This window comes from Protomyctophum bolini, assembly GCF_963924005.1.
Source record: "Protomyctophum bolini genome assembly, chromosome: 10".
NCBI classification, from domain to species: Eukaryota; Metazoa; Chordata; class Actinopteri; order Myctophiformes; family Myctophidae; genus Protomyctophum; species Protomyctophum bolini.
In genome coordinates, this window is record NC_137871.1 from 34,448,691 (window position 1) to 34,475,088 (window position 26,398).

At 43.3% G+C, this 26,398-nt stretch overlaps 2 protein-coding genes across 4 annotated transcripts in view; both read left to right on the forward strand.

The window, feature by feature from the left end:
* Positions 1 to 407: 407 nt before the first annotated feature.
* LOC308323057 (dual specificity protein kinase CLK4-like) lies at positions 408 to 8,821 on the forward strand. 3 transcript variants are annotated; one of them, XM_080774660.1, is made up of 14 exons: positions 408 to 576; positions 1,985 to 2,145; positions 3,228 to 3,355; positions 3,386 to 3,513; positions 4,133 to 4,229; positions 4,587 to 4,653; positions 4,766 to 4,888; positions 5,140 to 5,306; positions 6,190 to 6,290; positions 6,631 to 6,760; positions 6,877 to 6,959; positions 7,074 to 7,153; positions 7,497 to 7,587; positions 7,904 to 8,821. In XM_080774660.1, the coding sequence occupies exons 2-14, from the start codon at positions 1,985 to 1,987 to the stop codon at positions 8,051 to 8,053; spliced, it is 1,506 nt and encodes a 501-aa protein (XP_080630786.1). In that variant the 5' UTR covers positions 408 to 576; the 3' UTR covers positions 8,054 to 8,821. The 3 variants fall into 3 exon arrangements, with proteins under 3 accessions (XP_080630786.1, XP_080630784.1, XP_080630785.1); XM_080774658.1 differs by having other exon boundaries at positions 3,228 to 3,513; XM_080774659.1 differs by having other exon boundaries at positions 3,228 to 3,513; positions 6,190 to 6,284.
* Positions 8,822 to 10,225: 1,404 nt separating this feature from the next.
* The window catches only part of LOC308322384 (uncharacterized protein), a 223,503-nt gene continuing 207,330 nt past the window's right edge, over positions 10,226 to 26,398 (forward strand). The window contains exons 1-2 of the mRNA XM_080773607.1: positions 10,226 to 10,891; positions 12,942 to 13,011. Coding sequence (XP_080629733.1) covers positions 10,589 to 10,891; positions 12,942 to 13,011 — 373 coding nt within the window. The 5' untranslated portion in view covers positions 10,226 to 10,588. The remainder of the gene's footprint in view (positions 10,892 to 12,941; positions 13,012 to 26,398) is intronic.

Sequence of the window (26,398 nt, forward strand, 5' to 3'; positions counted from 1 at the left end):
GTAGTGTATATGTATCTTTTCCCTTTTTGCTATAGGCTATAGCCGCTATATGATGAATTCCTGTTCTGTTCTTTAGCTACATAGAAGTGTCTATTTGTATGTCTCTAAATGTTTTGATGAATTGAACAATGTGGACCCTGTTGTAAACAAGTGTAATGCTTAATTGGGTCGTCCACTCACAGTTAACAGTCTTTGTATTGAGTTTGTGCTTGAAATGTACTGTAATTCTGCAAACTGTTAATACATATTTCAATCAATCAATCAAACAGGGCAACTTTTCCTCCGAGGTGGAAAGCCTGCTGACGCGATGTTACAGGGCAACAAAGTACCCTATGATGCGACGTTGAATGACGTCATGTATTTGTACGAAGAAAGAACCTTCCACCACATTCCACTAGTGAGTCACTGTGAGTGACGGACGGTCGCCATTTTTAAGACGTTTGGCTTACTCGCTAGTTGCCATTATTTTGATCCGTTTGTTTCTTTGTTAATTTATTCTTGTTCCATAACCCTATTACGGCGTATATCACCTATACTACGTTCACTGAACGTCGACAGCATCGTTGTTTGTTGAAGGTAAGACATGTTTTGTGTCACAAAGCGGTAGAATAATCTACAACATTTAAATATGTTCAGTCAAGCTAAAGCTAGGTAGCTTTACCGACTCCCGAGGCAAAACTGTCTCGTGCTGCTTCACGAACAACATGGAAGGAATAGTCGAACACAATATATGCACTTATTTGTTAATATAGTAGTTGTGTAACTGGGCGAATAAGTTACATTCTGGCTTCATTACTTTACATATATATATTTAAGTGTGTTATTTATGTTCGGATAATTCGTTTTAGCTAAAATGAGCAACGAGCTAAATTGCATTGTTGTGACGTGGACTGAGGTGCACTACTGGGACTAGGCCTCGCGGGCACAACAATAAAACCAGAAGTAGAACAACACGTACATATTTAACGATCAAAAGAGAATATTGGCGTCAAACAATTATTTAGCAATCCATCAACAATCAATCCGTTTTGTTTTGTGTTTATTTCTGTGTAAGTGCATCTTGTTAAGTTATGCTTGCCTTCATTCTAATTATTTAAACCGAATGTGATTTTTCTCCCTGGGTAATGCAAATGGGGATAGGTGGGTTAGAGTAGACATTTAAATGTATATTGGAATTTAAATAGAAATATTGAATCAGTTAAATCTGTCATTTTGGGTTGGTTTGGGACAACCCAGTGTATGTACAGCACTTTGAAATGCCAATCTGGAACTATTTTTTTTAATGAATAAATAAAAAAATTAACCAATCTGAATTGTATGTACCGGTATATTGATTGAAAATTGTATTTAACAGTTTGCCGAATGGGTACAGTGACTGTCTTGTTGGTTAAATATGAAGTTACTAATGTAAACCTGGTAGGACACCTACTGGTTGTTAACTAGTACTGCCCGAAGCTCATGCGGTAGAGGGAAGGACATCATAACATCAGATTGCAGCATTAATATTGATTGACATTGCAGTCTAGAGCTTGCGTTCTCCAAAAAAATAATGTATCTGGTAATTTGCTCATGCCATGCACACAAACCAGAATCAGGAAGTGAAATCCACCATTATTTTGACTTGCTAATATATTTTATTTCTCTACAGAAGCGTAAATATTGTTTGTATGTCGGTGATCTGTTGAATTAGCGAGGATGCTGCCTAGATTCTGAGAAAAAAGGCTTTTAAAATGGAGCGTTAACAGGAAGTGGACGGGAGGATATATCGAAACAGGCTGGGTGGGGCTGAGCAAGGCCTTACCTAGCAACCTTTTTATATCGATGCTATAAAAACATGAAATAATGTTTATATGCGTCATCGGCAGCAAATGTGTAAATTGCTGTAACAAATGGGACTGTCACTATGTTTAGAGTACCAATAAGGGGTGCTGTTGCACCACTGGTCTGATTTTTTTTTTTTTTAATTATATATTCTGTCTTCCAGATGCGTCAGTCCAAGAGAATGTGTTCTCCAGGTCTCTGGCTCAACGAGCACAGGTGGGAAGAGAGGGTGGAGAGCCGCAAGCGGAGGAAGAGAGACTCCTGCAGCAGCGAGAGGGAGAACAAGATCCGAAAGCATGACCATCACCACAAAACCTACGATGGGTAAACCGCAACTTATTATCGATACATGTACAGTGAATTCCAAACGACTCGTCTGCTCCAAATGTATACCACACAGAGTAGAAACACAACTATGTTTGTGTTGTTGTTTGGACATTTTGCTTTGAAATTTGGTTTCAGGCGACACTTAATATGGCGCAGCCTCGCGTGAAGATTCAGGCACTCTATGCAATCTCATTTCACATTTTTAGCAAGAATCGTGCAGCACTAGTGGGAGGTGCATTGGAAGTCTCAAGATGGTCTCTAATTACAATTCCCCCTTTTGAGAACCTTCCTGGAAGACAACTGACACCAGTAGGGTGCTAGGGCTCTTTTTCATTTTTAGATACATGGGTGGCATTGCGACCAGTGCGTTGGGTGTCGAGAGTGTTGAAGTGTGGATGAGTGGTGCCGAGGACATTCTGAACAGGACAACCTGGCTGGATGGATGCGGACACAAGATCTTTTGGACACCAGTACAGATTGCAGAAGCCTGTGCAGGAAAATCCATTATTGGAAGACATTCAGAAGTCTGATCTTTAAGTTTAGCTTCAGTTTTAGTATTTTGTTTCCCTTGATAATTATTTTAATTGAGTAAATTTGTTAAATATGCAGGGGAAAAACGCAATCTGAGCTGCCATGAATCCCTACCACATTCCAAGAGTGACTCTGTTGGACAGAGTGTTTGATTTAAGGAATGTTTGCTTTGAGACGGCACACGGTGTGAAATCTATACCAATCTTTACTGCAGACATTTGTCACTGAATACTGCCAGCAATTTTATCTGCACGTGATAAAAGTACTATTTCAACACACAGCCTTAAGCCTGAACTATTACATTCTCCCACCCGCTGAGTCTCTCGACTCAGACTGGCCCAGTCGTAGAGAGTTTAGCGGCTGCAAAAATCACGTGTTTGCTAATGAAGCGTTAATGACGTAAAGGGGCTACTGGATAGTGTGTCGTACAAAAGGTTGAACATCAAATGGTCCTGGTTATTCCAGCGCCCGTTCGCAGAGTCCAAAGGAGGCTCTTCGATTGCTCCTCTTAACATCCGTGTGTTTTTTGTGTTCCCTTCTTTCTACAGCCATTACCTGGAGGCGCAGAGCCTGAACCAAAGGCTGGGCTCCAGGGAAAGACCGTCCCGCGATGCCAGCGAGGACCAGGCCTACGGTGGCGAGGACAGCCGTGGCACCACCAGCTGCAGGGACAGAGGCCGCGACACCACCGGCTGCAGGGACAGAGGCCGCGACTGGAATCACTACAGCAACTACAGCAAGTCGTCCGGCCGCAGCAGGCGGAGCAGCCGCAGCCGCAAGCACAGGAGCAGAGGACGCAGACGCTCTCATCAGAGTCATCACAGCTCCTACTCGGTACGGCAAGCTCCTCTCTGCCTAGTTCTCCTTCCCTTTCTAAACCACCAAGTGGAAAATTGGGCATCTCTTTGACCCGCTGTAGCTGTGCACTAAGCCCGCACTAAGTTATTAGCTCCAGTATTTTCCAGATAAGAGGGCCTGATAGCAGTTTTCACACACTAAAGAGTGTGTGTCAATAGGAAAACGGTGGATCCAGTGTTTGTACTGAAGTTGTAGTGGCTTAGTGGGACTTGATTTAAAAAAAAACATAAAGCTAGGGAAAGATTGTAGATTGTTATCCACTTTAATTTTTTTTCTGTACTACTCTGAGAAAGTCTCTCATCTGAAAATCTTGTTGCCATGTTTTTCTTCTGTAACACACACTATGTGGTGGCCGGCTGCCCAAATGCCTTTCTCTGGTGGGGCTGAATTTGAATTTGCCGCTCCGTCCCTCTCCGTCCATTCGCCTGGCGGTGTTACTGAACGGGACGAATCTATCCGACCCCCTCTACCATCCTCTCCTACACCCCGTTGGTCCGGTTGAATGAAATGGCGGTGACGATGTTGCGGTTGTGGCCTGGTGCTGATGACTGATGGGTTGTTGATGTGATGGATGATGGAACGCGGCGCCTTGCAGAGGAGGAGCCATCGCCGCAGGAAGAGATCCCGCAGTGTTGAGGATGATGACGATGGTCACCTCATCTATCACAATGGAGACATGCTGAAATCGAGATGTATAGAATATATACCTTTATTCTACTGTTGTTCACACTCTCTCTTCTCTCGCCTCTCACTCTATCTTTTTGGGTTTTTTTGGACTTGTATTGTCTTTTTGGATTGCTGTTCAGTTGCAAAAAGATTTAATTAAACAGGTTTTATAGAGGGCATCTAATTTCTTCCTGGGCCCCAGTAGACCTTATTTATTTGAATAACTAGATATTGCACTGCAACATAATTTGGCTTTGTGCCATCAGTTGATCTCTGTTCAGAAGTCCAATTACAGTAGCATAGCTGAGTGAACAGAGACATTTTAATCTCAGCCTGCAGGGGTCACTGCTGTGGGTCTAACTATGTCTCTTTATTTCCTGTAGATGAGATAATCTCTACTCTAGGAGAAGGCGCATTTGGGAAGGTGGTGGAATGCATTGATCATACTAAGTGAGTAAACAGGAAACATGTTTGTATTTATTTTTCATTATAGCTTAATGTTGGGATTTCTGCTTTGTCGTCTTTTGATTGGTTCTTGGTGTGTGTGTGTGTGTGTTCTCAGAGAAAGAGATGGAGCTCGCATTGCTCTGAAGATCATTAAAAACATAGAACGTTACCGTGAGGCAGCAATGTCTGAGGTCGAGGTCCTGGAACAGATGAACTCCCTGGACTGTGACCGCAAGTAGTAAGTCATGCCTCACAAAAAAACACTGTAGGACCCTCTTACTTTAGTGGAGCTCATATTTCTTTACATTATTGACTATACGTTTTTAGTTTTAAAGCTTTAGCATACGGCTTCAACGCTATTTCCATCAGTTGATGAGTGTCGGATGAGAAGTGTGTGTGTGTCTGCATGCCCATGCCTGCTTATGCCATCATCCCAAATGAGTATCCCGAATGTTCCATAAAACGAGGTCCCTTTTCCTTTCCCCTCAGTGCCTGTGTACGCATGCTGGACTGGTTTGATTACCACGGCCATGTTTGTATAGCCTTTGAACTGCTGGGCCTCAGCACGTACGACTTCCTCAAGGAGAACAACTTCCAGCCTTTCCCCATCCAGCACATTCGACACATGGCGTACCAGATCATCAGAGCTGTCCGATGTGAGTAATCATGCAGGGTTTGTACAGGTGCTGGGGATCGTGGAACATTCTTTGAGTCGAATGTTTTGTTTTGAAGGGCATGAATTGATTTTAAATGGGTAGGTCAGCGTGTCTTATTGTCGGAATCAGTGAGAACGCAGGTGTCTGTCCCCCTTTAACCCATTGTGGGCGAGAACCCCTTTTGGTGTTAGCATTATGTTATGCTTTAGCTATTGAAAAATAGCAGATCTCTGTGGCGCGCTACGACGAGCTTGTAGGTCTGCTATTTTTGAAAAATCAAAGAACGACTGACAGAAACATAGCTTTTTCAGAAAACTGTCAGGATGTAGAAGACATTTTTAGAATCTGATCTCAAGTCAAAATGGGTTAAATGTGCTAGACTAGAGATGGGATGATGGGATTGTTGAGGTGGAGAGCAACCCCTAGCATCATCTCCCAGGGATTGTGACTTAGTTACCCAAGCTGTGCTAATCATAGACTGTCTGAGTTGAACAACCCAGAAACTTGGGATTTGAATAAAATGCTAGACGATACTTGGTGCAGATCATTGTCATTCATAGCTTTATCTAGATTTCTAAGGCAGTCCTATTGAAATGCCTAGCCTGGAATCCAGTGGCTTCCAATGTAAAATTCAAGTCACTTCCAACGTAGTTTGGAAATCCAGCTCAAACAGGACCATAGCCAGACAAAGAAAAACATTAAATGATAAACCCGCTGAACCAGTGCCTCTGTCTGGATTCCAGGCTAGGAAAGACCTTAATTCCTTGATATATACTGCAATTTTTAAAGCCGGTAATGTTGATCCACAAATCCAGAGCCCAGAAATGCAGCCAGACTTTGCAGTGTTCGCAATGTGACCACTACTCTCTCTGTCTCCCTTCAGTTATGCATAAAAACAAGCTGACTCACACTGACCTGAAGCCTGAGAACATCCTCTTCATCAACTCCGAGTGCAACATGGAGTACAACTCGGCAATGGTAAATGTCTGTATTCTCATTATTTTTATTTTTTTTATATCCTACCTCAGTAATCTAATGTGCAATTTGAAATAATTGTTGTTCTAAATTATATGCTATTACTACTTGGTACCCATGCAATATAATTTGTATTACTGTGTATTTTATATTGTTTTTTTATTATATAACGGTATATATTATATATATTGTCAACATAGTATGCTGGAGTCTGCCACGCCAACAATCCACTGCATATACTTGATGTCACATCATGCTGCGTATAAGTCTTTTAAAACTTTTCTTCTTGTGTCCATGCTTGGTCTTTGCCTAATCTGTACACTGTTTTTTTATTTTTATTTTTTACCAGAGGCGGGATGAGCGAGCAGTGAAGAACCCGGATATCAAAGTTGTGGACTTCGGCAATGCAACATACGACCATGAGCACCACACATCGGTGGTGTCCACAAGGCACTACCGTGCCCCTGAAGTCATTCTCGGTAAGCACTGATGTTTTAAAAAATGTCTCCTTTTCTGTTTGGGAGTGATTTAATTTACTGCCGAGATAAAGCCAAGACGAGAAAGACATGTCTAAGTCATGTGTTGTGTTCTTCAGATCTGGGCTGGAACAATACCTGTGACACGTGGAGTCTGGGCTGCATCCTCATCGAGTACTATGTCGGATCTACTCTCTTCCAGGTAGGTGGCCCGGCCTAAAGAATGCAAACCACTGATTTCTGGAATAATAACCCTAATTGTCGTCATTTGACAATCATTTGACCTTTTTCTGTTTTATCTCTTTCCCTCCTTCAGACCCATGACAGTAAAGAACATCTTGCTATGATGGAAAGAGTCCTGGGCCCAATCCCATCAGACCTCCTGCAGAAAACCAAGTAAGTCCCCACCAGCTAACGTTAAATCCTTGCTGTTGGGCAGATATCTCAATTTTTTTTTTATTCAAACATTTTGCCGATCTCTAAGCTCACATCACGATTCAAACTCGTAGATTGCTATTTTTGATATTTTAGAAATCTTATCAAAGTCGGAGTGTTAATAAATATTGAATCAATAAAGTATAAAAAAATACATCCATTAGAACCGGTTATTTCTCCCCCAATTCCTGAAAAGTAATGGATTTGGACATACACAGTTTCCACACAACAGCCACAAGATGTTTCATCACACTTGATTTGGGAAGAGCTCTCTCTGATATTGACTTATTTTGGCGGCTTACAGGAAACGTCGCTATATCCACCGTTGCAAGCTGGACTGGGACGCGCACAGCTCCTCTGGCAGATACGTGAAGAAACACTGCAAACCGCTCAAGGTAAGAAGAGGAAATGCTGTCAAGCAATGTGGTGCAAATCTAGGGAACTCCTTTTGATGTTAGCATTATGTTATGCTTTAGCTATTGAAAAATCGAACGGCTGACATAGAAACATAGCTTTTTCAGAAAACTGTCAGGATGTAGAAGACATTTTTAGAATCTGATCTCAGGTTCGAATGGGTCAAAACAAATGTCATCAAAACAACATTGAACAATTTTGTTTTAAAAAAAAAGCAAACGCATGTAATTGAATCCTCAGTCAAAACTACCTTTTCACCCCCTTTTTTTTCATTTATTTATTTTCTTTTCCCATTAGGATTACATGACATGCCAGACGGAGGATCACAGGCAGCTGTTTGACCTCATACGGAACATGATGGAGTACGACCCTTCCAAACGACTGAGCCTTGACCAGGCTCTCAAACACTCCTTCTTCTCCGTGTACCGCAAGAGCAAAAACGAATGAAAGAACTTTTGACCCAAAAATACACCTCTATTGTAGGGCTGAGCTAACGAATATCATGTCTGTTAAATAAATTTGCATAGGCTGTCCGGATTACTTGCAAGTCGGACTTAGAACGTGTCATTTGCAGCTGACGTTCTCAAAGTATTGTATTAAGAAATAGGAATTGTGTTCATTGGTGACTTGAAATGACATGGATGGATGTCATTTTGCATTGACATTCACCGAAGACGAGGTTTATCAGGACAGATGGGATTTAGATTGAAAATTTGGCAGCTTCCAAATATCCCACAATATAATTCTAGTGAATGATGCATGATATATTGCCTAGCCTTACTTCATCGTGACACTGAGCTCATTTTATAAGTTGTGACTCTATGAGAGAGGTGTTGATTGTATGACTGTATCAGTCTTTCCTGCCCTGCTCTGTTCTACATCAGTGTTGAGCAACCTCACACCATAAGTATTTCATCACAGGAATACCTTTTTCATAGCCATGCCTACTTGAGATTTAAAAAACAGCTATCGTATAGTTAACATTTTCTTGTGACGAGAAATGCCATTTTCGTGGAGGTCTCCCGTCCTCTCAGCTTTAAATTAAGTATTGTAGAAGCCTTATTGCAGAATTACTGGGCAGGACATTGTGTATATAGTACAAATTGTTGATCTGTGCAATTTCTGGTCAAGTCCTTTTTTCACTGTCTGGATTTGTATTTTTGCAGTATCAATATGTGCGTTTTCCTCAATAAAAATGGTATTGAATAATCTTTGCATTGTTTCTGCAATCAGTCAATTAAAAAAATAATAATCCACGATAGTTTTAAAATATTCATACTACCGTTATGTTTAATCTGGTGAATTAGCTATTTAGATCCATTAGATGGCAGTAAAGAGCTGTATCGTCTGAGCCGAGCCCTGCTAAAAGCGGCTGTATGAAGTCAATATTACCATCTATTCTCGGACTGGCGAACATATTTACAATTTAAATATTGAAGTTAATGAAACCCCAGTCTTGGGACGTCTCGTCCAATGGCAAGTTTACCATCAAATTCAAAGTTTTTCAGATTATAAAATAGTAATTATTGCTATTTTCTATTGTAGGCAATGTTTTATTTAGATCTATATATAGGGATACATTTATAAATTGGGGCCCCACTTCACCGTTGCTCATTATTTTAAGATTGAATTGACTGGTAGATCATGTCTTTTTATCGATTCTTCAATCTACATTAGTGTCCAAGGCTTCATAATTCATATCCCTAAGGGTGGAGGTCGGAGGACAGACACCAGCTGAGACCTTAGGGCTCCGAACATGTACGAATGCAAAATATAAGGTGGGCTGATGCCCCAAATGTTAGAGAGGCCTACGGGGTGCTTGTGCAATGTATTGACTACAATAAATAAAGTTTTAGTCCCGTTAAGTGGCCAATTCTATCTGAAGTTCCCAATGGCCATAGATGACGGTAGTGAGGGGGCGCATCCGGTGAAATCCGGAAGTACACTCAACGTAAACAGGAAGTAAACGAGGAGGGGGAAATGGCGTTTGGCCACAAACTGGACTAAAACACCTTTATTGAAAACTACGGGCTTATACATTGCACAAGCACCCCGTAGGCCTCTCTAAAATGTGGGGCATCAGGGTAAGCGCCTTATATTTAGCATTTGTACATTAGGAGCGCTAAGGTACCAGCTGGTGTCCGTCCTCCACCGTCAGGGAAATTAAGCCAATAGCCAAACTCTCGTAGATTAAAAATATCAAAATACACACGTATATGCCTACAGTCTAAATATTAGGCTACGAGTCTCCGCCGATATCAGACAGCAGGCTGCCGTGTTTAATTCGTTGTAACTTGTAAGTGAGGTGTTCATGCATTTTAATATGCCAGTCAAATGAATCACCATTTGCCAGAGCTTTATTATTTATTGCTTGGTGGTTAGTCGGCTAACTAACTTAGTCCTGCACCCTTTAAACAGGAGCGCTTGAAATGCATGTATTATACACCTTATTTGATGATGCTACTCAGATATACAGTACAGACAGTGCAACAAGCCCATCGGTTGAGTGGTTTTTATTGCCTCTCACAGTGAAAGTGATCAATTCAACAAGGTTCCCACCCACGTGTGGGGCTGTGGGCGGCGCTGCTCGTCTTGTTGAACGTGCAACTTTCTGGGGGTACAAACAACTTTACCAAAGTGGGTTTCACATCATCATCCATTCCACAGTCCACGCACACTGGGAGGAAACAAACGACCTGAAAGTCAGAAGAACACGTCGGCTTCTTTCTGGTTCACATCCAGAACACTATAGAACCCTGACGCAGCTCAACGCGCTTCCATTCCAACATTACTGCCTCTCGGTTCCACGGCGCTTTCAACCTTGTATGTTTTGGACGTAGGTGTTTTCCGCGTGTATTAATTAAATGCACCCGGCTGGTCCAAATAGGCTTCTGATGAGAATTTGGTGACAGAATTGTATCACAGAAGAACCAGTTCATTTAAAACAGTATTAACACAAGTTGACAGAGCGGGATTTTGAACATGGATACACCGGGGGAACCGAGCGGAGGAGAGGGTAGTAAACCGGCGTGTCGGTCCGCGGCGCAGCGCTGGCTGCCCGGGTTTCCCGTGGCGGTGTGTCTGCTGATGTCCCTGAGCTCCATCGTGGTGTGTCTGCTGATGAGCTTCAAGACCTTCCAGCTGGAGAGCCGTTTGCAGAGAGAGATGGACAAGCTGCCCGTCATCATTCATCAGTCATCAGCGGCGCACCACAGCGCCTTTCTGACCGAGGATGGAACCCTAATTCCAGAGCTGAGCTCTACCATTGGAAAGCTCGTGGAAGAGGTAATGGGCTATAATATATACACTGTCGCAATGTGTTTAATTATAATTCTGGGTGAAAATGATAAACAATGCTTATGTTCTGTTCCTTCTGTGGCTGTGCTGCCTGCGTACCTGTCATACAAGCGCACGGCCAGCGTGCGTAAAAGCGTGCGTAATAACAGAATGCGTTTGCACTGTGAATCATTAGCAAAATCACATCTCTAGGCTACCCGAGGCAGTTTGATGAAGCTGAGTTTTGCCCTTTAAACACCTGTTTTAATGTAACGGGATAATAGTAGACAGTATAAGTACATTTACCGTACTTATTTTTTACTTTACTTGAGCTTCTGACTTTCACTCCTATAGGCTATACAGCTACACATAATACAAATATTGTATTATACTGTTTGACTCCATTTCTAGGAACGGACCCCTGGCTGCCTGGGACCAACACTAGCCTACAATAAGGATATTAAATTGCAATACAGCATTTTTCGTAATTTGTATTGTAATGCGGGAACATTTGCAACCTATGCCCTGCTACTACAGTATATTGTCAATTAAGCCTATGTGTTCTGATTGGGTCTCAGCCTCGGGGGGTTCTGGGTAGGTTATGTTCAGCCCGCCAGTTTAGTGTTGTTTTCCGGTTTTCTATGGACGTCTGAGTGATTCCTCCTCCGTCTCTGCCTGAGAACCACGGACCGACAACAACCAAAGAAAGACTTATGCAAAGAGTGTTTAACTATACTTGCCGTTATTTGTGGCAAGTTCTGTCAACATATCTGCTGAAGTTCTGTAACTCTGCCGACGTTCTGGCAAGTAAACATCATATGGAAACCCTTGTTGTTGTTGTGGCGTCATTACCACTCGCCTAGTCCACCACATAATTAACTCCACAACAGTATTAAAAAGCAAGTAGCCTACACCAGTGCTTTAACTCAAGTGAAAGTTTGACTGAGCAACTTTAACTTTTTCATTTGCCTCATTCCTTGAGAAGGCCTGGTCATTGAGGAGGAGGGCCTCCTTGTTTTGTTTTCTTTGTTTGTTCGAATAATTTACAAATATGTATGAACAGGAAGTGTCAGTTGTATTCAGTGTATTCTGTGAAATGTGTCATATAATCCCATATGGGATGGGCCAAAGTGGCATGACACGAAAATAAAAATTTCATTCATTCATTCATGCATAGTTGAGTAATATTTTGGCCAGGACCAGGATACTTTGGAACTGGGTTAGCCCCTTTCGGGACCCGGCCTTGGTTACCTTTTCTGTATTTTGGGACATCGGTACCAGAAAAGGTCCCGAAAGGGGCTAGGTACGGTGGTTGAGTACTTTATCCATCTGTACTTGGGGATGAACCATGCAGTCCAGATACTTACTTTGCTTTGACCCTTTACAAGTTTACATAATGTGACATAACCACACATGGTGGGCATGAACCTACATACTATCACATGGAAAATAAATGGAGGAAACCGTTTTCATTTACAGAGCTAACATGCGAAAACGCCAAGATTATTATCTTATAATTGCTAATGATGGTCATTAGGATTGTTTTAACCTCATTCCATTCCTTGACAACATTCTTTAGCAAGGAATGGATTTACTTCTAGTAATAGTAAAATACTATTTGTATACTAACACGTTTTCAATGGTCTATCACAGTGGTTTTCAACCCTTTTCATATCAAGGCCCACTATTTATTGGACATTCGAGCCACGGACCACCATGTGATGAGATTAGGCTCTCAGACACACAACTTTGAATTTGGTTGTCATTAGATATAATGACATTTGATCAAAAGAACAATAACTCTTCTACATTCTCAAATTGTGTAGACATCTTGTAAATTAACTGATGCAGATGTTTAACAATTAGTTAACTCAAGAGTTAAAGATCTATATAAGGGTCCATTTCGTTACCAACTCCATCATTTAGCTGGGGACCACCTGGAACCCGCTCAAGGACCACCGGTTGAAAACCACTGGTCTATCAAGTTTGATATTTACATGAATGTTTTGATGATGTATGCATTTTTCTGAACGAAGTTCTGTCTCCTTTTTGCCTGTAGAAAGTATACATGCTGTCTCCTAAACTGAGGACGGCGAGGGACGCTGGCCAGGAGTGTCTCTGTCCCCCAGGTAAGGTTTGTCCCACTGCCTCTTAAACCCACTTGATGCTTAGTCGCGTGATGGTGTTGCTCGCCGAAGCACTGTATACTGACGTACAAAAACAGGTAATTTTCTGTGAGAGACGACATGACATCACACAAAGACGGATCAATTGAGCTTTCATCTTTTACTGTCATTGCTGCACCATACCCCCCACACACACACACACACACACACACACACAGACAGACGTCTCACAGGAAACACGGGTGCTGCAAGTGCATAACGTGTACCTTGAGAATGAATGGACACCCACCTTCTGTAAATCTACAGATGTCTTTGATGGTTCGGAGTTTTCATAACATGTACTGTATGTGTGTGTGTGTGTGTGTGTGTGTGTGTGTGTGTGTGTGTACACACACACACACACACACACACACACACACATGGCCACACGCATGGAAGGATGAATGCCTCTCCATAGAGGATCAGTGTTCCTAAGCCTGTGCAGGCGTGGGTCCATGCTGGGACAGGAGGTCTCCATGGTGAGACATCGATAAACGCTTGTCAGATCAGTGGACGGGACGTCCTGCTTGAGTCCTGTTGACATTAATAGACGGATCAGTCATGTGCCAAGTTTGGTCTCGCCCGGCGGCTGGTGTTCGTTTACAGAGCTTGTGATATAGTTCCCCTGGGGCGAGAAGCACAGTGATACGCATGATGCCACACACACACACACACACGCACGCACGTGCACATGCACAGAATCCTTTATGGAAGTGGATTCTTAAGAAAGCTTCATCTTGTACCATGACTAGGGTATCGTTGTACCATGTGGCGAGGTTCTCGTTGCTGGCAGATGTTCAAATATTGAGACAGAGTATGAAGTGACCTCGTCTCATGTTGCATTGACGTTGTTGATGATGGTTGTTTATTAAACCACTTAGAGCAGTGGTTTTTCAACCCTGTTTGTTCATATCAAGGTCCACCTAGGATATTTTCTAATATCCCCACCAGAACATGGATGCAAGTGGGTAATGGTCGATATTACCTCGTCCCCCAAACCTGCAGGAAAGCTAGTAAGCTACTTTCTAATTCATCTGGCTTTGTGAGTGACTATTAGGGGAGGTGGGATATGTGTCTGTGTGTCTGTTTCTCTCTCTCTCTCTCATACTGTATGTCTGGTAGTAGTGAGTGGCTCAGCAACATGGAGCAGGTGAAAACGTTCACTCAACTGGAATTCCTGGACCACTTTCAGCACATTCCATGTCCCAGTGTGGAGGCCGCTGGCTGAGTGTCTGTGTTGCTGCTCTATGTTGTTGGTTCTTCCCCCAGTATGAACTGAATTAAGCAGTGGGAAAGCTAAACGTAATGAAGTGCACGTGTATTTTGTTGTATTTTCACTACCTCTGGACAGCCAGAGGGCTTTTAAAAAACCCAGATGAATCGTTACGGACGTAATCAGAGTTACCTCGTATCGTATAAGAAAAAAAGAAACTGGGGGGGAAAAGAAAAATGACTTGAAATAGCTCATTCCACCCTTACACGGTTACTCCTGCATTTTAATGCAGTTACATGGGGATTGTATTCTTGTGTCATGTGTTAGGTCCCATTTTCCTGTCCATTGTGCGGAATTACTCTGTAATCAAGTGGGTTTGGCGTGAGAATACGATGCCACCGCAAGGCATTCAGGAGACTATTTAAAGTGCACTTCGCTCTCGTATCTGGCCCAGATGATGATGGCGTTCGCTTGGTTGGCGTAACAAAAGGGCACTCTGTTTGTTGTGGATTTGACGGAACCAATTGCCAGCTCTGTATTTTTCTCCAGCCGTCCTGACAATTAGATTGCTCAACCACCCTGCTATGCAACCTGTGAACATTTCTCTGCTGCTAATGTGTTTATTTCAGCGCTGCCGTTTATCAGATGATTTAGCTTGGCTTTGATTTTTTAGCTTTTATTGGTGTGTGTGTGTGTGTGTGTGTGTTTGACTGTGTGTGCGCGCGTGTTGTCGTGGGGCTTCAAGTTCCATGGTTGTATCCTGTTGATCAGAACTTTTTCTATGATTACTTGTGTGTGAGAATCATGTGTCTGTCTTTGAGGAGCCGACTCGGGCACCTCTCTCCACACGACGCTGTAAGCGGAGAACCTCTGCCTTTAGCTCCGTCTTCTGCGTCCTGAAACCCGACGCTCTCACAGCCAGGATCACAAGCCAAGAGGGGTGTGTGTGTGTGTGTGTGTGTGTGTGTGTGTGTGCAGGCAAAATGAGCGGCACTTCTGCCACTGATGTTATCCAGAGTAGTATGTCCTCCCAGTCCCAGCTAACCTCACAGTATATGCATAAACACAAGGCACCAACAGGGGGCAGCACCTCAGCTATATGCTGTATAGAAGGAACACAGATCCTCCTTAAGGAAGCACTGAACAGTCCAGGAGCCCTGTATTTATTTATTTATTTATCTCCACCACCTGTTTAAAGTAATTGTATTTGAAAGGATGACGACGTCTGCTGGGGTAAAGAGGACGCAGTGCAGTCGATGTCCATCTCCCCTGTGCCCCTGTCCCTACAGAGGACATCCCTGTCCCTACAGAGGACATCCATGTCCCTTGTCCATTCGGACTTCTGTCTCTTTATCCTTTCAGGGGAACGTCCACCTCGCCTGTCCCCTCAGAGGACGTGTCGTCCATCTCCCCCTGTCCTTTCGTACAACGTCTGTCTCCCCCTGTCCCTTATAGTCCCTTCACAGGATGTTTGTCTGTCTCCCCTGCATTTTCTTCAGAAGATATAATATTTCCCCCCTGTCCTCACCTACGTAACAGACTGACAGCCACCATGAAGACACACAGGCTGTCCATTTCCCTCTGCAATCTAGATTCAGACATGCGATCTCATTTCTAAATTGGAGCAAGAATCGTGCAGCACTAGTTGTCTGTCCAATTCATTTTACTTACTCTTTAGTTTTTTGCTACAAAAGAGAGACTTTAAGAGAGTTTTAAGTCGATTACTTTGATGTTGTCTGTTTTAAAGCCACAGTATAGTGGCTCCCGATTCCACAGTCATGTTCAGCAACTAACAGACTAAAGACAATACACACATTTCTTTTCTTTTCCGGGGGGGGGAAAAAAGAGAATCGTGTGAGAATCGTGATCTCAACTCTTGTGGAGGAAAATTGAGATTCACGTTTGAGTAACTAAAGAATCGTGCAGCGCTAATTTACACATGTACACACACACTTATACATACTAGTCCACAGACGTTTTGGCTGCCTCTCCTTATTAGAACCACGTGTAAAGTGTATGTGTGGCGTGTGTGTGTGTGTGTGTGTGTGTGTGTGTGGGGGGGGGGGGGGGGGTAGGGGGTAGCAGTGAATTGTCATGTCTGCATATTGCATTAAAACTAAGTCAATTTTAATGGCTCTGCTACAGTCCAGGGGGGCGTACAGTCTACACAGTATATGTGTGATTTTGGCACCGTCCCAAATCTCCGCCGCATGCCTAGCCACAGCTATTAGTATCAGAGCTCAGATTGGGTCACCCATCCCCCCCCCCCCCCCCATTGAAACAATGCCTCAATGCAGTCAACACCACTGCGCGAGCCGCTGTCCCTTGAGGCCCTCCTGGTTCCCCAACACTGGATCGGGACCCATTTGTGGGTCGCAGACACATTTTTATGGGTCCCTTTTATTTTATTTTTGTCTCCTAGTTTTTGTTTTTAATTATTATTTCAAAACATTTTCGAAATACATTCCCCCCCAAAAAAGCAAAAGATTTGAAGATGAATTTAAAAAAAAAGAGAAATCTACAAAATTACATAAATTAGAAAACAGAAGTTTAAGAAAATAGCCGATCTACAAGATCACAACGTGAGGGCAAAACGATCTGCTATTTTCATTAGTTTGGGTCCCGGGGAAAATTTATAAATGTATTTTCTTTTGGGTCACGGGCTAAAAGGTTTTGGAAGCGTGTGCCTTAAGCGACCGCTGGAACGATGCACCGACTGCCTGAATCTCGGTGTTGATGTGTGAAAGTACAGTGGGATAAAAATTGTAGTCGTTTTTTTGTTCATCTGTGATTGTATCCCATTGTTTTTTACACAGTTAACGCTGTGTATGTTTTTCGACATGAGTTCATAATGAAATCATAGCTGCAAAGGCCTTGATGATCTGGGACCTACAGAAAACGCCCTACATACTTTGCCGACAGTGAAAATAACCACTCTTTAAGCTCACATTGTATCGCAGATTTTGCAGATATTAATATGTATATATTTGAATATATTAAAGAGATTTTTAATGAAACGATTAAACATTTCCTCCACATAGGGACACCAGGGTTAATGTGGTAAAGCCTGTATTAATATCAACCCTCTGGTGTTGGTGTGTATGGGGGTCTGATCACTGGCTGTTTGATCCATTCAACTTATGTCAGATATTAAGGTCTCATTTACACACCTGGAGTAGGAATAATGCGCACACCATGGCTTTAGTCTTCAGAAGAACGATCATCAATAATCTTATTATGGATCCTGCTATATGGATCCCACTGTTGTTGGCCTTATTGGCTGGCTGGGGTTCACCTCTGATCTCCAGGGAGGGACTTCTAAGAGGCTCTTCTTACCCAGCCTGCAGCTCTCGTATCTGGGGCAGAGGAGACGGGGGAAGCCTGGTGGAGGAGATGGGGAGCCCCACGTGGGGTGGGGGGGGGGACTCTGGCAGCCTGGTGGAGGAGATGGGGAGCCCCACGCGGGGTGGGGGGGGGACTCTGGCAGCCTGGTGGAGGAGATGGTGAGCCCCACGTGGGGTGGTGGTGGGGGGGGGGACTCTGGCACCTACCGACCCCGGGGCTTGGGGGGGGGGGGGGGGGGTTGGAGTCTTTTAAAGCCACAATAAAACACACAGGAAGCTATAGCTGTGTATACAGACTACCTATACAAGCCAGCACCGCGGGACGCGCTCAGGAACCCCGCGCAAAGATTACATTAATGAACCCCCTTAAAACAATTCACGCAGGAAATATGTTTTTATAAGTAGCCTCATTTTGAGATTTGTTCCACTACTGTGGTTATACGGGCTTATAAAGGCCGTTCCTCCGTGGTTGTGTATTGATTACACATTGCAACAAACGTGCACGTGCATGCATGCTACTGTACTGTTGGGTCTATCTGTGTTGTATATACTGTACGAGAACCACTGCTGTACTGCCTACGGCGTACCACAGGGCTCTTGAGGTTTATCACTGGCTGCAAAACACTAAATCACTAAATGCCTAGAATGGGGCGGCCCTGCATTGGTCTCGCACAGACTCACTCAGTCGTGGTCTTCTTCCCGCTTAAGTTATGCCTGTGGTTGCTAGTAAGTATTGTTTGCATTCAAATGACATCCACTTACTTTTCCATCTGTATACGGTTCATACTGAACTCTGCATTTCTGTTTGTTTGCTGCCCCTGAAGCCTGGAACCACTTGCAGCCTGCCAGATGAGCTGATCCCATTAGGACGTTCACAAACGTAGCGAAGGATTTCATGGCAGATTCCTTTGTAATTTTATGACCGGCTCTTTAAATTAGATTCTGTTTTCCACGTCTATCTTTTTTAGACGTGCGATTCTGTGAGTTTCTTGTACGAAATGGCTGCTATTTTATTTTGCGTTTCCTTGTTGTATGCAACACCGTAATCGCTGCTATCTTGATCAGTGCTCCCTCGTAAAAAGAGATCTTGTAATCTCAATGGGACTCACCTGGTTAAATGAAAGTTGCTGCTGCAGGAGAATAAAGAATAAAGTTATATACAGCTAATATACAACTTGAAAAAGAAAAGCAAAAACAATACTATATTGGTCTATGATTTATCCCTTTGCCATGCATTCAAGTGACGCACACACACACACACACACATACATTTCGATTTCTTTATTTGAATCCACAAATTACAATTAATTTTTACAAGGAAAGAAATATAACGGGGTTCATGTTCACTTAAGGATACACATGGCACCTCCTTCTCGACACAGACAAACTGCCTATAACAGCCGAAACAGAACAGTATTTGGCAAGTTGTTTGGCTTTGCTTTTTGTCATGCCAGCTATTCTTAGGCCACTCATGGTCAGTTTATGCACATGGCCCAGGCTTCCGAATATCAGTATGGCAAATCTACAGCGATACCCCAAGTTTGTTATACTTCCAAGTAATGGTTGATACTTAGAATATTTATCTTGGAATGCCTGGTCCATGTACAAATCAAAGACACAGCCCACCTCCAGAATCAGGACCTCCTTGTGACTGGTGTCAACAAAGACAACATCAGGTGTATTCAGGATGTTAGCGAAGACATCGCATGCACAGCTAAATTAATCTGGTAACACTCTTGAATGTTTATACATTTCTGCACTAGATGGCACATACTTTCGTACTGCATCAGACACTAGGACTAGGTCAACAATCCGGTCGTGGCGAGCAATATACAAGTTTTTGTATGCATCCATTTGTTATGTGTGCGATGGATTCTAGGTGTTGTTCAGAATCATGATGGTTTATACAGAGTGGAGTGGAGTGTGGGTGTCGGGATAGCAGATTGACAGATTGTACTTGGTTGGTAATACTTGCAGTCTTGCTTTGATGGTGAATTTTAAAACATCCTCCCCAATAGCAGCATTTTTGTACATCGAATGTGAAACAGATTCCACAACAACTATTCCCAGACCAGGGAGTCTCTGGGGTTTCTCAACTTGTAGATCTCGCTACGCTGGAGGACACATGACTGCTGCAGATGGTCTCATGGTGTAGTCTGTAATGACAATGTCCACGGGGCAGATATGAAGAAATGACTGGCATTTTTATACTTAAATGATGGCGGAAATGGCTGATCTACAAGCTTACAATTTAAGCTTGCATAGACCATAAACAATACAATACAGACAAATAATTCGTTCACCAGAAGGCTCTGAGCCTCTTGAGATTATTTGTGGAAGGAGAGGAGAGCCTATTGTCTCCTTTAGAGAGGGGTGTATATGTTTATGTATCATGTGCTTCTGGATGGGGAGAGGGGGGGTCAAGGGGTTCTTCTGGTAGGGTGGGTCAACAAAGTCCCCCATGTGCATGTGTCTGCACAGATGCATGTGTGCATATAGTGCTCCTTGACCTCACTCACTCACTCTCTCTCTCACACGACACACACACACACACACACACACACACACACGCACACCCTCTCCATCTCTCATCGGCCTCCTTATTAAAGTTAGCTTTGTAAAACCACACTGTTTAGCGGCGGGCCGACTTCACATTCTTCTCACGTGAGAAAATAAACAGCGGGTCCCGCGCGACATCCTGCTCAGGACCACAGGTACAGAGAGAGGGAGGGAGGGAGGCAGAAGGGTAGGTAGGTGGCTGGAGAGGGAGGGAGGGAGCAGGATAGGTAGGTGGCTGGAGAGGGGAGGGAGGGAGGCAGCAGGATAGGTAGGTGGCTGGAGAGGGGAGGGAGGGAGGCAGCAGGATAGGTAGGTGGCTGGAGTGGGGAGGGAGGGAGGGAGGGATGCAGCAGGATAGGTTGGTGGCTGGAGAGGGGAGGGAGGGAGGGAGGGATGCAGCAGGATAGGTATAGGTGGTCAGATCCAAACTGTTCATGCATGAGAGACAGTCACATTCGGCATGACATCTATGAAGAGTCTTGTGTCTGCAGTGCTGTGCTGTCTGAAGTGTACAGTATGTGCTCATGTTGTTTTGCCCTGGGTATTCCTGTTAATTCGTTTAACCTGGCGTGTAGCTTTGCCACGGGCCAGTGCAAGTTCCTTCCCTGTGTGTTCCCTGGTGTGATTGACGATAGTATGGTTCTGATCCAGAGTGTGGTTCTGTTGCCAAGCGTTCTTTAACAGCTGAGTGGGGTTGGCTGCAGAGCGCATCTGACACACGCATCACTTTCTGTCAGTTGTTTGATACTGTGGGACTGAGAAGGCTGCAGGCAATTAATCCTTTTGAAGTTGGACCTTGACAAGATGTCTCACTTTCAAAGTATGTAAAGTAGTAGAAGGAAAATATATTATCAAAATAGTACAAAGTACAAAAGTAATCTTTTGTTTTGTCTCTTATTTTGTTAGTGTCTCTCTCAATTTGTACCTGAATAATGTAAAGCTAACAATGCGTCACGATCGCTTGTGGATCGGCTATTTTCGAATGACCGAAATGTACCTGTATATAGGACTGAATGTATGTTTTGTAATAACACTCAAAATCTAGAAGGTGACTAAAAAGTTTAGAGTAGAATTAAAAGTACTGAAAATATAGGAAATACTCCAGTAAAGCCAAAACAAAACAATACCCCACATGAGTACTTATAAGTACTTATTACTTGAGTAAAAGTACTTTACACCACCGCTCAGTTTGTCATGCTGATGGAACTGAAGGGGAGAAGTGAAGTCAGAGAGGGATCGGTTTAGGAGGAGGAGACACGGAGCAGAGCGATAACTGTTGCAATTGAGACATTTCTGCGTCCCATGTGTTCATATTTAAAGTGCCAGATTGGCTGGGGTCACGACCTCCTCAGATGTTGAGCTGGAACTGGCCAACAGAGTTCCAGAAGGGGAAGCAGCTCATTGAGCAACAACACACAACACCACAGGCTGTTTGCGTTCATATGGCTGTTGATGATGCTTTTACACGCATTGCAGAGAGCACGGGAAACAGTACATACTAATGGCCTAGTAGAGCCCGACCGTAGTCCATCAGATTCTTTTTTAAAGATTTATTTTATGCCTTATTAGCCTGCCTGGGAGATGGAGTCTGTCCCTGTTACAATGCACGCTAGACACCCCTGGGAGATGGAGTCTGTCCCTGTTACAATGCGCGCTAGACACCCCTGGGAGATGGAGTCTGTCCCTGTTACAATGCGCGCTAGACACCCCTGGGAGATGGAGTCTCGGAGGAGAATGACGTCACCAAATTTGGAGCAATGTTACTGTACCGAGGCTATGCCTCCATTGATAGGACAGTAGACTAATGGGGAGAGAGATGTGGGAGTGGCACACAGCAAAGGTTGTCGGGATCGGGATTCGAACCCGCGACACACTGGCAGGCTGCATTGCAGCCTATGGTGATGACATATGTCATGTTTTACCCATATTTTGACCCGCATATTTTTGTCCAACAAAACATTTAGTAAACAATGAAATAAATCACACAAATCACTTAGATAAAACTTTTAAATTAAGTATATTAAAAAAACACGTAACTTTAATTATACAATGAACAAGAAATTAAATCAATATCCAATCCACATTAACTGAACGTTGTATTTGATTACTTGAAGCCCTATTAAAAATGTTGCAACATCGTGATGTCAGCTTGTAGGTATTTTTGATAAATGTAAATGCTACAGTAAACGTAGTGATCGTGAGTATCATACGATGATGTAACCATACATCAGTCCTATCACAAACATATGGGACAGATTAACATGCTTGTGGTTGGTTGCTGACATCCAGTTTATCCCTTTTACCGTAGGTGGATGGGAATTAAATAAAAATGGGGAGTAATTTATTATGTTGTACTGTCTGCTGAAATATGTTGAACATTATTTGACTCATCCGAGGAGCAGTTATTCAATGTTAAACTTGCTGTTGATGTCTGTCTATTTTTTTTTTTTCATATGCATAGCAATCTGACTTTAATTTGTTATTCTATTTCACAACAACAACATATCATGGAAACTACTGACTGGATTGCCATGGAATTCACGTTCCCCAGAAGATGACAATATACTCATTTTGGTTAGCTCCATGACCTTACCCCACAGTAGTACCTCGCCAGGCAACACGCCGAGGGGTCAATCCTCATAATAATAATTTTCTTTGCGCCTCCGTTGTTTAATAACGAGCGCCTGTGCATGTGTCCTCGAGTTGCATGTGTGCTGCTCAGAGCTGAAGCAGCCCCTCTTCCTGCCTGGTCTAGCAGTGTTATTTAGCAAATCTAAGTCAAAGTTAGATTTTACAAATGCCTTCTAAATCATGACAGTTTTCAGAAAAAAAAAACGATGTTTCTATATCAGTGGTTCTCAAACTATTTCATGTCAAGGACCCCCAGAATTATCTGTATTTGCCTGCGGACTCCCATCTGAAAATATGTTGTTCCAGGGACCCTCCCAGAAGCAAAGGTTTGAGTTAAAAACGTTTGCTTGTGAAAGAATATACATTCAAAGATTTGCGCCACACTTTCAAAAATAGCTGATCTACAAGCTCGTAGGGCGGCAAATGGTGCACTCGGTAACAAACATACCATGCGTATAGGGCAACAAAATAGTCAGCGACGTCCCTGTTACCCCCAAGCATCACTGCTTTCACTCCAGCAACATTTTCAGTGGAAGCCAGCGACATGAAGCTGATGCTGATTGTCTCTGCGTGATGATGACTTACAAAAACTACGAAAAACGTTGAGCTGACTTCAACTTATTTCAGCATCAGCGATTATTATGATGCAGTGAAGCATCAATCAATAATAATAAAAAATGTGTTTTGACACATTTACACTCCACACACAATTCCGGTAATGTTGGTAAAAACAAATTATTGCCGTCAGCCAGTCTCTGTTCTTTTTTTTAACCCAAGCCTTTATATTTTCCTTTATATTGTTCTCGCTTGTCGTGTTGAGCAGCACTGTGAATGCAGCATTAGGCCTACATTTCCACTGCACTGAATGCATCTTCTACAATCTGCTAATAATCTTTTGGAAGATGGAACACACATTGTAATTTTAATGCAGTTACCTTTGACCAGTGGAGCAGTTAGGGGTTCAGCAGTGTCTTGCTCAAGAGCACTTGGACACGAAGCCAGGAGGTGGCGGTTGTATACCTCCTGAGCCACTGGCAGCATAGTTCTGTTGCAAACCAGACGAGAAGGGAAATGGCCTGGTTAGAGGACTGAGACATTGAGCAGACAGGGTGGCAGACATGGAAACCATTATGACGTTTTGCTATAATTTTCACAAGTGACAGGTGACAAGGTGAATAGCTTTTTAACAGGCGGCGGTGGGTGGTGATAGAAATCACTTATAAACGCCTCCCCTATGGTCTCTGGCTGCCTGACAAGGCTGTTGAAACGACCTCTATGAGTTTGTGTCACAGCGTGTCTAAAGTATCTTTGTAACTTTGTTAATTTAGATAAAGTTCCCCTTTCCTGTAAATGTACCTAAATGAACAGAGATGCTCAGATGAACAAATGCTTTTTCTTAAAGGACATCTGATTAATCATTTGAGAGAAAACACATGTTTATGTGAAAACATACATGTTCCTCCCTCCAAAATGATTTTTCAGATGTGACCTCCTTAACCAGCACCCGCCGCCCCACGAGGCAGAAAGCATATGTGGCAGCTTTCACTTGGATCCTGCCGTCGGGCTAATGAGACTAGCATGAATCTAGGTATTCGGTATCAGTCATTTTAGTCAGCATTTACCACCTGGTTAATCCATCAGGAATGTCGGCGGCGAGGCTGAATCCAAACCGTCGGTGGGTCTCTCTGGACTCAACCGACACACCTGGACTCGCTGCGCCAGATAAGCATCTCTGGATCTGAACCCAGACTAACAGAGACGCAGGGCTCTGTGGATTGTTCCTAGCAGCCGTCCCGGGGTATCTGCTGCCTGCTAGGAGCCCCAGGGAGAGTAGAGTATCAGTGATCCAGACATGCCTGCATGGTTCATGTGTTAAAAAAGAAAAGTGGAGGTTCGTCACTCTCCCAGCACCTCTTTAATGAGAGGCTGGGCCGTAAAAGTCGACCTGCACCCTTTTGAACCAACAGCATCGCCCCGGCCGGCCGTGCTATGATGTCATGACGGAGAGACACTTTTCAACAACTTAACACCGCCACTTTGTGTGAGTGTGCGTGTGTGCACGCACGCGCGCGCATGTGTGTCTGACCACTTTTTGTAGGAGGCGAGCTGTCTATAAATTAAATGGGTCTGAGTCGTCTGACTGTGAGTCCGTCTGTGTGTGTTGGGGGGCTAATTTCATAAACTGCTATACCAGATTTCTTGTGCCCGCTGCTAGTAGGCAAAGGAAGTACCTCCATCAATTTACTGTAAACAGTAAATGGTGCATTTATATAGTGCTTTTTATGCAAAGCGCTTTACATAGATTGTTCATCACATTCACCCATTCACGTGTGTGTGTGTGTGTGGGTGTGCGGCGGTGTGGGTGTGGGTGTGCGGGGGTGTGGGTGTGGGTGTGTGGGTGCGTGCGGCTAATCTCGCAAGCCACTGCACCGATTAGCACCAAATTTCTTTTAGAAATATTTTAACTATACTTTTTATTTAAAAAAATAGTCCCCGATGATGACTGACGTCACAAGGTTGTTGGCCACATGAATTCGGAGTTCCACACTGACTGGAGCCACATTATTATTCTTCTTTTCTAGTCCCCTGGCTCCTCGTGTCATCTCCTGGCTGTCCGCGTCAGTTTCTGGGTTGGAGAGAGAGAGAGAGAGAGAGAGAGCCGTACGTACACTAGACTAGTCGCAGGTCAATCTGTGTGAGCTTTATGTTTACGTTCACCCAAAGTTCAAATCGGGGTGGGTGGACTATCACTGAGTACTGTAAACATGATGACGAGATGTTAAACAGTTCCACCCTCAGGTGGAACCATTTCACTCCGTTCATTTACCCTGTGTTTATCACTTTAGCACCACTGTGTGGATCCAAACATTGCACTTTTACTCCACTACAATTATTTGAATTACTTGAATTACTTAGTTACTTTGTAGATTTTTCTTACAAGACATTAAACCTCCTCAGCCATATACATTTCACAATAGCTGATCTACAAGCTCACATGACGCATTGTGAGCTTGTAGATCTATTTTTTTTTAAAGATTTTAATACATTTTACAAACATGATGACGAGATGGAGGGAGAGATGTTAAACAGTGTTAACCATTTCACCGGCTTGTTTATTTCCTGCTCTGTTTATCACTGCACCACTGTGTCTCAGAGAGATATTTTCACCTTTTTCTTTTTTCTTTCTTTCTTTCTTTTAAAGAAGCACAGCTTTTCTGAGGTTTTGATTAACGTTGTGGGAAAGAAAGACGATATACTAGCGTTATGGAACGGTATTTATTAGGCTAAAACCCCTGACGGTTGTTAGTTCAAAGCCTCGGACGGTGAGGGATAACCAACTAAGTCACGCAGTAATTCTCTCCACATTATTTACAGCCCTATGAAAGACATTGAGGATTTAACATCTAGACCACAATCACTGCAGTTAAGTTATCAGTGTGTCACAGTGGGTCAGGCAGCGTGCCAAAGTGGGTGAAGGCTTAATGTGCCCTAAGAGGCTTTCCCAAACTTTCATAATATAAAGTTTACGCACAGCGCTTTCTCCCGGCCGTGTGAACATAAATACAATGTCGTTCCGCGACTATTAGCCTGTCTCGCTGGATTC